Source organism: Toxotes jaculatrix, chromosome 3 (assembly GCF_017976425.1).
Source record: "Toxotes jaculatrix isolate fToxJac2 chromosome 3, fToxJac2.pri, whole genome shotgun sequence".
Taxonomy (NCBI): Eukaryota; Metazoa; Chordata; class Actinopteri; family Toxotidae; genus Toxotes; species Toxotes jaculatrix.
The window spans coordinates 7,135,300-7,146,591 of NC_054396.1; the positions used below are offsets into that span (position 1 = coordinate 7,135,300).

The 11,292-nt window shown below is 39.9% G+C and overlaps 1 protein-coding gene across 2 annotated transcripts; it reads right to left on the bottom strand.

Annotated features, from left to right (window-relative positions):
• Positions 1-1,134: 1,134 nt before the first annotated feature.
• Positions 1,135-11,238, bottom strand: top1l (DNA topoisomerase I, like). Of its 2 annotated transcripts, none has more exons than XM_041034527.1 (21): positions 11,099-11,238; positions 10,605-10,629; positions 8,384-8,480; positions 8,114-8,201; positions 7,378-7,430; positions 7,175-7,267; positions 6,986-7,055; positions 6,736-6,827; positions 6,468-6,583; positions 6,234-6,355; positions 5,987-6,109; positions 5,383-5,570; positions 5,153-5,297; positions 4,712-4,855; positions 4,338-4,523; positions 4,190-4,258; positions 3,944-4,058; positions 3,646-3,773; positions 2,983-3,077; positions 2,734-2,883; positions 1,135-2,528 (listed from the first exon to the last, which is right to left on the bottom strand). In XM_041034527.1, the coding sequence occupies exons 1-21, from the start codon at positions 11,129-11,131 to the stop codon at positions 2,426-2,428; spliced, it is 2,235 nt and encodes a 744-aa protein (XP_040890461.1). In that variant the 5' UTR covers positions 11,132-11,238; the 3' UTR covers positions 1,135-2,425. The 2 variants fall into 2 exon arrangements, with proteins under 2 accessions (XP_040890461.1, XP_040890460.1); XM_041034526.1 differs by having other exon boundaries at positions 8,114-8,234; positions 11,099-11,237.
• Between the last annotated feature and the right edge of the window lie 54 nt (positions 11,239-11,292).

Consider the following 11,292-nt stretch of genomic DNA (forward strand, 5'->3'; position numbering starts at 1 on the left):
TGAAATTGGAGGTTGATCTCCTACCAGCAGTGTATGCACTTGTGTCGAATGTTACAAATTTATTTTGGTTTGAGATAAATGGAATCTGGACTTACGGTGTTATGATCACTTAAAAAACTTTTATGAAATAGTCTGATCATAAAGCACTGTTGTATCATCCTTTCTACACTTCTGAATCTTTACAGAATAAACTGAATACTCACCAAGCACTAACGTCTCGTTATTTGCTCGGCACCTTGCACCAGGAGTGAATATGAATTGTTCCATGGATACCAGTCAAATTATTCAGCGTGATGAATGTGGAAGTAACATGCAAAGCGCTGGAGAAATGCACACAGCCTCACCTGCTGGGGAGAAGTTGACAGTACAGTTAGTGCTGAGAGCTGACTTCTGGAGGAACATTTTTTTTTTTGTTTTCATGGCAAGCAGTCCTCTCAAAATAACCTATTTATTTTGTCTTCATGGTCTGCTGTGAGGTATTTAGTCTTAGGTATGTATACAGATGGTGGTGAGCTTCTGCATGCGATGAAAAATGTGTGTTATGGGCAAAGAAAGGGGTACAGGCCTGCCAGATGTTGCCAGGGAAATGAAATCCTTGAGGAGGGCACAAGGGAAAACCTAAGAGAGAGTACAAGACAGGGAAGTACAAGGTTTTACTGAGTCCAGTCACATCACAGTTCAATTTTCCAACTGAGGACATAAAATGCTCTTATGAGGGCTGTTTAATTTAAAAATTTAAATTTGTTAAAATTCTTGGCAGTGTTTGTTTTTACATTTGGTAAATCTGAAATATGATGTGCCACAGTCTGAGAATTTTCAGAGAAATTCCAGGCTCCTCTTGAGATAAGAAAAGATTAGATGCGTTCAACGAAACAAATATGAGGACGCTGTAACTCTGGCAAGACCTCCGCCACGGCTGCTAGTCCAAAACCAACAGGCGGCTGTGCTACTTGGGGCCTCTGCTCAGGGAGAAGGGCTTTGGTTTTAAAACTCAGTCTGAGCAAAACACTTGTATCAGAATCACATTTCCTAAAATATTCAGGAGTAAAGCCACAAAAAAAACTAATGGCATGAACAGAAAGGGGAATAAATAAATATTAAAATAAAAACTAAAAATCACAAGCCCACAGTATATTTACTTGTAGGATTTTATTCATTTATCAACCTACAATGAGCATAAAACTCAAATAAAACATGATCAAAGGCTATGACAAAAGGTAAAACAGGAATAGGATGTTGACTTTACAGCTACTTACATCAACTTTCCTATCATAAGAGTGGAAGAGTGGAATAAAATGAACTGATAATTCACATTAAATGTTACATTACTTTATCCTCAACCTTTACACAATTTAAAAAAAAAAAACTGCCTAAATTGTAACAGATTGGTGATTTTTTTTTGGCAAAGTTTATGTCCCTCACCTACCCTTCTGGAAGAAAAACACTTTCAATTTACTGACTTTAAATACATTATCATAGCATTATCTTCAAGTAACAGATACGCAAGTTTTTTTTCCTTGGAACAATTGGTAAAATTAAGTTAAAATCAGATGTCGACAGGGCTATGTAGAGAGATTCAGAGGATGCTTGCAACTCAAAGGATACAAATGATTGGTTCACATTTACACTGAAAAAGAAGTCCCTGATAGAGGATGTAAAACAAAATATTCACATTCTGCTTGCTTAAGTAAATATTGACATGGTTGCAGTATTTTCCCCCCTTTGCTTGTCCAGACATCCTCTTTCATGCTGAACAATTCAACATAGTCCAGTTTAAAATATTCACCCAAACAGACAGCTTTCATGGTCGAGCCCCTTCATACACACACACGCGCGCACACACACACACACACACACAAGCACACACACCTCTAAAAGTCAAGCTCACATTTCCTTGAAAGGCGCGTGGGTGCATTTAAGGAATTCATTTGATTTAACTTTGTCTATCAAAATATAGAATTCATTAATAATACATGGGAGGGCTAAAATACAAAGCAAGTGAACAAATAAAATAATGATACAAAGCATTTTTTTTCTTTTTGCTTAATACAGTAGCTAAAGGACCACAGAGTTCAAAGTTCAGGCATTGTCGGGTTTTACCCTCGAGGAGGGAGAAGAGACAAAGGTAAAAGGATCTTCCAATTACTGGGACTATGCCTTGATGCTCAGTTGTGAGTATAGTTCAGCCTTGTAGCCGGATCTCAGATCAGATGTTTAGAGTACCCACAACACCCTCCTGCCACTTCATTATGGCCTCATCTCATCTTACCATGTCACCGCTGTTTTTCTGCCCAGACTTTCTGAAATTCCTTGCCAGGTCTGGCCATCGAGCAAAATTCAGTTAAGCTAAAAACAAGTATCCGATTTAAAAAAAAAAAAAAAAAAAAAAAAAAAGTGTATCATAGTTAAAACCACAAACTGGGATTTAAAATTCAAAGTCTTCGTCTGCCATGTCGATGGCCCAGGCAAACTTCTCACGCTGGGTTTTGTTGTAGATCTTCTCAACCGGAATGCCCCACTTCTTACACCTAAGACACAAAACCAGACAGAAATTAAGATGGAGGGGGAAAAAAATAAAGAGGGAAAAAAAAGAAAAAGAGCACAATGGCCCTCATTGAGTAACTGTATTACTTGCGCATCCTTCTTCCCAAGAAAACTGGCAGAGGCACAGTCAACAGTGACGCTTAAGCAACAAAACTATTTTCCAAAAAAACTTCAAGAACATCTTTTTACCAAGCCACAGAGATGCGAGGGTCCAGATAGTTGAGCTTGGAAGTGCCGAGGGCAATCTGCTTGTTCTCTTCACGATCAGTCGCCTGCACCTCCAGCTTCATCAGCTGCTCCTCTATCCTCTGAACTGCCTTCTTCTTTGTCTCCACAGTCCTACAGAGGAGACGAGACGCGCAAATGGTTAAACACGTGGCTGACGTGGCTGACCAGGGGGAAAACTATTCATTCATTACCAAATCCTTTGATACTGACTTTTTGGATTTTTCATCTTTCCGTACTTTGGCGTCAGCCTTGGCGCTCTTTAGTTCTCTCTTGGCATCAGAAAGCTGGTCCCTTTTAGCATCAATCTAAGAAAAAAAAAAAAAGACAGTGATTAGTCTGCGAGTTTACGAACACTGATTAATGTACTTGTGTAACACTGACAGCAACATGATAATAACCTGACTTTAAACAGGACATTGAACATCATCTGAAAGAGCTTTTATGTCAGCACCATTTTGGCCACATTCAGGGATTCAAAACTGACAGGGCAGGACATGACAACAAAATCCAGAGAACTCATTAAAACATTCACGTAAAACTACGGCTACATCAACGTAAATATATCCATCAAGCTTTTGCAAAGACAGCCAGACTATCTGAAGTTTTTCCCCTCAACACATTCCCATAATGTGCTAAAATGACTCAAAATTAAATGTAAAATCATGGCAGACATGCAGCTGATAACTCATGGGCAAGGTTTTACTTGAACCTGATAACAACACCATGGCAAGCTAAGACAACCTATATACATAAAACCTGCTTTCCTACAAATGAAATGTGAGATGTAAACTAATCTACATCTCAGTTTGTCAAAAAAAAAAAAAAAAAAATCATCAAATACTGTCAAGAGTATTCAAAATCCGCTTCCTCAACCTTAGTCTGCAGGTTCTGCATAGACTTCTCAAATGTCTTCGGTGGAGCCCTCTGATGGTTACACAGGATGGCCACAGCCCTGTTGGCCCTGTTGTAGGACAAGATCTTGGCTGGAATGTTCTCCTCCACTAGAAAGTCAGAGTATAAATCAGTTCTGTATGAAAACAATAGTCTGCTTAACAATAGTCCAAGCAGTTCAGATGCACTGTTGTGTCTCCTATTAACTATATATGGGAATAATTAATGAGTGAGTGAAAGTTTGGTTTCAGGTCCTCTATATTGGAAGGTAGATATGCACCGTTGGTGAGCTCCTTCAGTTGCTGCTGCAGGGTGATTGAGGCGTTGTAGGTACGGAAAACTTTGGCTGTTAGACCGTCCATCAGCTCCTGAAGATGCTTGTTCAGAATCGAAGTCTGGGGGGGAAACAGTAAGTACAATCAGCTGGTGTTACAATGAAAAGGTAGACCAGTTATTTTCAAACCCATCTTCCCAAACAAACATCTATATAAGAGTGAACTCCCTCCACAGGTTTGGTTTTGCTTACATTCAGGCGATCGAACAGGTCATCATCAGGCTCCTTGTTTTCCATAAACAACTGAAGATTCTTAAATACCTAGAAGAGGCAGAACAAACATGAATACAGAGGCAATGTTTGCACGCTTAAATAAAAAGCACTGCTTTATGGTCCTTACCCTTTTCTCCACAGGGACTTTGTTGTAGTAGCGGATGGAGTCTTTACCCAGGAAGTCGAACTCCACCACGTACTCTTGCCCATCGTTCTCTGGGTAGAGTTTGATGTGTTCGACTCTCAGAGAGCAGCAGCCCACGGTGTCCGCAGTCTCTCCTTCCTCCTTCTCATTACCCGCTCTCAGAGCCAGCTAAAGCACATCAGGACAGCTGGATTAAAGCCGGCTTACAAAGACATTACCCTCACTGCAGCTAGTATTTAAGCATCCACTAAACCCCACTTGCAGGTAACGGGCATTGTTAAAAGGCAATTGCACTACATTAAATACGTCAAGCTTTACACACACAGGACAGCGTCGGCAGTAATCATGCACCTCACCTTGTCGATGAAGTAGAGTGCCACAGCCCTCTGTCTGATCCTCATCTCCTTGGACTTCCAGTCTTCGCGGTACTGGTTCCTGATACGGTCCACACATTTCTTCAGTCTGCGCGCTGTTTCATACTTCTGCCAATCTTTCTCTCCCTGCAGACAAACAGCATGATGGATGAGACAAGAGTAACTAATGAATTAGATGGGGTCATGTTTGTGTGTGAAACACCAAGTCATAGAAACTGAAATTAAATTAGTGGGCTTTCACACAGTGGAGCATGTTCCCAGCACAGTAACATGGAGTAAGTAGCCATTTGTATTTAAGCATTGGGAAATTTAAAAAATATATATGTATATAATGTTGAGAGGTGTCTCTTTTTAAAATACTTTCAACAGATTATAAACACTTTGAAAGGACCCATTTTAACTGTAGTGTAAGATTCAGCCTACCTTGATCCTGGAGCTGGGGTTCAGCATGATGTACTTGATGGAGCCTTGAATGTTCTCCGTCCACGACACCAGCCAGGTCACTTTGTTGTCATGACGAACCTCTTTCCACTTAGTGCCAGGAGGGGGCTCAGGGTATTTGGAGTCCCTGTGAGGAGCACATTAACATTAATTCATCATATTCACTTAACGCATCAGCTCATCAGCACTGAAAAAGCAACCCTTTCACTTACTTGCTGCAGTTGATGATGATGTCTTGAGGCCGGATGCGACGTTTGAGCATCCCCATCTTGGGATGGTCTCCACGACCACGGAACAGGCCCGGGGGCTCAATGCGGAAGTTTGCAATACGTTCCCTGTGGTTGTCCATGACACAGAAGCCGTACTCCTGTAAGATGCGTTCATTCTCCTCCTTTATTTTCTACAAGGAAACATCAGAACATCGAAACATCAGAACTGCACTTTGTTTGCGTCAACTATCTGAACAGTGTCAGAAAAAGAGAAGTCCTTAATGCATCCTTTGATTTTCCATGGTTAAAGTGGTGTTCCAGAGGATTTACTTTTCTGAGTAACACATTTGTTTGGAGCATCAAGTGTCAAAAAAAAAATTGTGGGACCAGGAAATGTTGAATTAGGGGCAAGTGCTTATAAAATAAAAGCATGTGAACAATTACACAACATCCCTGGAATTAAACAAAAGGCAATGCAATACTCCTGAGAGGTTAATATACTGTTCTATATCTATACTTCTAATGTATACTGGGTTATTCCTTCACTCCAATAACAGAGGGGCTAGCACAGGTTTAGCTCTAATACAAGATCCATGTAGTAGCTGACCAGTTTCTCCTCCTTCGTCATGGCCTTTCTGGCTTCAGATTGTGCCTTGAAGTACTCGCTCATCTCAGTGAAGTTGCATTTCTTCAGGTCTGTGATCTTAGCTTTTTCCTCTGAAGTCATTTCCTGCATAAGCAACAACATGCCACAGTCAAACACAGGAACCTTTCAACAATTAACTTACAGGACTTAAGACTTTTGGAAATCTGGTATCTATAATTTTATCCAGAAAGGTGAATTTTTTTTTTACCTTTCTCCAATCTTTGAAGAAATTTTTGCGGAAAATGTCCTTTGTGGTGTACTCATGGTCCAACATTTTGGCAAAGAACGTGGCCACCTCTTCTGCTTCTGGGCTGAGTCTCATGTGTTGACCTAAGATACGCAAATACAAAGGTTTATCAGCCACTAGCATCTACACCTACCATCCCACTGTCGTACCGTACAGGTCCTGGTCGATTTAAAAAGGTGGGAAATACAATCTTACCATCATAGTAAAATTTGACATGGCTAGGAAGCGGCTCATATGGTGGAGCAAACACCGGTCCTTTGTGTTCCAGAAACTTCCATTTGACGCCGTCTGTGTATCTCTCCTCTTCCCACCTGGAATCAACCAAATAAAGCCATCCCATAAGGAGATTAAATATACCAGAGAAGTAAAACAATACCCGATCCAACAATAACATGCAATAACCCATCACCACACTGATAACAAGCATGCAGTATTGTACAGCTGGCTGATGTGATTAACTCACCATTTCCACTTCTCCTCTGGCTCTTTCTTTGCTTTCTTTTTTCCATCAGTGACTTCTCCTTTTTTGTTTTTTGTCTTTTTGGACTTAATGTCCTAAAAAGGGAAGAGAAACTATGAGTTCTTTCACTCCCAGGTTGGCAGAAATAAAATCTGTACCAAAATATACTAGAGGAAACTGTCAGAGAGCTTTTTTTTCCTTGTTTAGAGAAAATCTAAAACCAAGTTGGCACCATGTTGCGGCCTTTGCTTACCTCTTCTGATTTCCTTTTCTTGGCCTTCTTGTCATTTTCGATCTTTATTTTCTTGGGCTTGAATTCTGAACTGAAATATAAGACCCAGTGTCACAAGTCTGACAGATTAATTTTTGGACACAAAACCATACTGACACGCTATCTCTATGAAGCAGACATGGAAGCAGTCTAACAGAATGGGCCACTTACTCATTATCATCATCCCGTTCTCTTTTTAGTGACTTCTCATGTTTTGGAGAGTGGTAAAAGTCATTTTCAGGCTCAGACTTCACGTATTGAGGGCTGCAAAAAAAAAAAAAAAAAGCATTCAAAATCAGAAAGGGATTCATATGAAATGCATCTGCTGGTAGTCTACATGTAGCACTTAAGACAAATGTGGAGTCCAGACATACCTGGCAAAGCCATTCTCTTTTTCCTTTTTGATTTTACCATCAAAGGGCTTCATCTGAAAGGTTTACACATAGTTGTTAATGAAGGAAAACCTAGTGAAAAGGTGTAACAGGAAATCATAATCAACTGTGCCCACATAAAAGCTAAATGACAGTTCACGCATTACCATACTGTAAATGCAAAATGCTGATTTTTATTATTATTCACCAACCCTTTCTACTTCTATGCATAAAACACACTTGGTTGTAGCATCTAAATCATTTATCGCTATCGCAGTCTGAGATTCTTGGTTACCCCAACATATAATGCTATGCTATAAGCTCAGCTGCTGTGGATATTATAATACATTAATTGCCCTCAGTATCCACCCTATTATGTATATGCAGACTAATTTTGCATAAATGCTTCCAAAAATAGAAGTACAACTTTTATAGCTGCTTGAAGGCACCCAAATGTTGTGGAACCGACAAAAGCTGTACACACAGCAAAGAGTTATGTACCCATGATTCTGAAGATTTCCAGATTCAGAGGACAGATGTGTCAAATCTACACACAACTGAGACAGCAGATGCAAACAAAAATGAAAAAGCTATACATGGTTTAAATAGCTGAGGGCCATGAGTGCATGATTTGAAAGTTTAATGCAGCACAAAAATTCATAATGATGAACCCTAAAAATCGCATTACATGCACAACCATACACACATTATTCCATGAATCACTTGTACGATAATTCACCTTGTCCTCCTTCCTCTTCTCCTTGTGCTTGTCCTTGTATTTGTCTGTGCTGCCATCTTTGTGCTTCAACTTTTCCTTCTCCTTGTCCCTGTGTTTTTTGTCAGAGAAGTCTTTGTGATCACTAGAGTTTAAAGAAACACAAAACTGTTGAGTCGGGACATTTCAGCTTTACTATCAACCGCTGAGAAATCCAGTGGTGTGTCTTGTCCACTCTGAGCACACAGCACCACAAAAGTGTATTTACGAGGAGTCTGGAAGCACACATCATACCTGTTGCCATGTTTTGATTTCTCCCGTTCCTTATCCTTCTTGTGGTCCTTATGTTTGTGTTCCTTGTCTCTGTACTTGTCTTTATGCTTGTGAGAGTCTATGTGAAGATAACAGTGTTAATTTCTTCAAAGTGAACAAGGTTCTGACTGGATCAACCCAACAATGAACTGAATGACTGGTAGGATTGCTGTGTAGCTACATTAGGACCAACTACCCAGAGTATGACTGGTATGATGACACAGGTGGCAAAGATGAACAATGTCACTCCCTTCTAACGTGCTAGTGTCGACCTGCTAAGATCAACAATACCCTTATCAACTGACAACCTAGGAAGTACTCAAAGTCCAACTACACAGTGCTTCCAATGTAAAAACATAAAATATACTGCTACACGTGTGGTCTGAATATGTGCCACAATCTGAATGCCAAGCAGCCTGTGAGCAGAAAATCTATCACACAGTAGCACAGCACCTCCTACTGCCCGTATGAGCCCCTTTGTTTATGAGACAATATGAAACTATTGACAGGTTGAAACATGCAAGTGAAAAAAATAGGCTTCCAGTCCCTTTAATTTGTAAGCCACAGCAAGAGGAAAAAAAATTATCTTGGTTCAGTTAAAAAAAAAAAAAAAGGTCAATTATTAAAACTCTGCCATCAAACACAGAGTTGACAACCTCCTACTAACAGGTCCTTAAAACAAGGTGCCCATATTCTTCTGATGTGACAGTGTGAAACAAGCATAGCTCATGTGTTCAAGGTAGAAAAGTTTGATCAGTGAGTGATTTGGTCTCAAAGATTCACTAAACCCAAAACAGACTTAGAGCTTGACCATGGCTCTTTCATTTTACCACTGGAAAACTAGTAGTCTTTGTTTAACTATTATTTGAAGATGACAGTTTTGATTTGTGTTGTCCTCTCAGATAAAACTCCACTCGCAGCTGGCAGATGAAATGCATAAATTCAGAATACAACATGTACTAGTAAATGGATGGCTGTACTGAATCCTTATAAATTGTTAAACTTATAAATCTTTTTTTTTTTTTGAACCAGGCCAAAGTAATGATACTTGATAAAATGCCAGACTTGCTTGTTAATTTTATTGAACTGAAACTGTTTAGCCCAGTCTGAACACCAGTATCTGATAACTAAAAGCAAGGCCCTTTATGTACCACAGACAATTGTTGTCTCATTGCTGCAGAAAGAAAACCAAATAAATGGACTGTTATGGTTGTCTAGATGAATTCTAGCAGTTAAGGTTACACAGAAAGCTCCTATCAATAAATGCTCCACACTGGAGTATCTTATACAAAGGCTAAACACTTTGTCGCAAACCAGCCATACTGAGCATTTTACCCTGGGTTATAAGAGTTTAAAGTGCCTCATCTAGGAAGAAAGTTAGTCTCGATTAGCTGACTTAAAGAAAACAAAACATGGTTTTCTTGGTATTTATATGAGTGGTGTGTTGTATGTTTACAACAGATTACTAAAGCTGAAACCGAAAAACTCCAAACCCACTTTTTTCTTTAAGATGTTGTCAAGACTATATAATAGTCAGTAATTCGTTTATAATTTGCAATGTGATTAACTAAAGTTAATGACTTGAAATGTTGACTACTGAAACGAGTATCCAACTTAAACCGTTCCACTTGGTCCTAGCGTGGGAATGTTCAGCCCCTGTACTATAATAAAAAGAAATAATAACCTTAGCTATGAAAAGCAGTACAAGATTGCATATAAAATATATATATTCTTCTTGGTCACCACATGGGATCTTAATGAAGCACTATGCCTTCGCCTTTCTCCTCCACACAGCCATCTGCACTTCACAGCCTGGGTTCAGCTTGCAGCACAGTCAGGCCGCTACACCGAAAAAGAAAATGGCGCAGAGACTAAGTCCTCAACCCCCAAACCCTCACTTTCGGGTGGGAAATGTGGCATTAAAAGCTAACCAACAAGAAAATCTAGTACGATAAACTGATAAAACACCTCAATGTGTGTGCCAATAATGAATCTAATCGATAAAATAATTTGCGGAAAAGCTTTAACAAGACCTCCCTTTTGAACAATAGGCGCTTGTGAGTGAGACAGAGGACTTAGTCTCTGGACGCCATTTCTGTCCTCTACTGAGAACTAACGTAACGTTACATTTGATCAGTGAAGACAAGTCAGAATTTGAGGAAAATTCTCCTTTTAACTTGTTAGCTTACCCTAGTGAACTTACCATTGACTCGAGAGCCACAGTCAATCTGAAAAATCAAAAAAGCAGATGAATGTTAAATTCCGTAGCAGCTAACTAGCCGGCTAACTAACTTTGAACTTGCTGGATAGCACAGCGACAGTTTGCTAGCTACCTCGACAGCTAAGCTATCTTGCTACGCTGGACGGTAATATGGCTTAGCGGCTAATACCGACGCCGCTACGGCTAACACTGGCTACAGCTAACGCCAGAATTAAATGCAGTGTTAGCCCACTTTGTCTTTGAGTTCATGCCTAGCCAAATACACCTGAGCGCTGAACAGATAGCACCTTTCCGCAACATTACAAATACAAATGTGACGAAACTTGTCAAGACGCTGTTAACAACAAAAATGCGCGCTAGCAGACTCTATTCACAGTTAGCTAAGTTACCCTGTCAAACCAAACAAATTGAACGGTACCAAGAAACTGTACCCGTTAACCATCAGTGATGACATTACAAAATGCATTTTGCATTACCTGGTCCTCGTTGTGGGAATGGTCCCCACTCATTTCCTAAGCGTTGTTTGATTTAAAAATCAAAAATGAGAACGTGGAGAGCTTCCACACACCGGCGAGCAGATGCAGGCAGAATGAAGAAAAGATACGGTTGTGTAAGAGTGAAGTCCGGTTTGTACACAAATGCGCATGCGCCGCAATTTAAATGGTAGCGA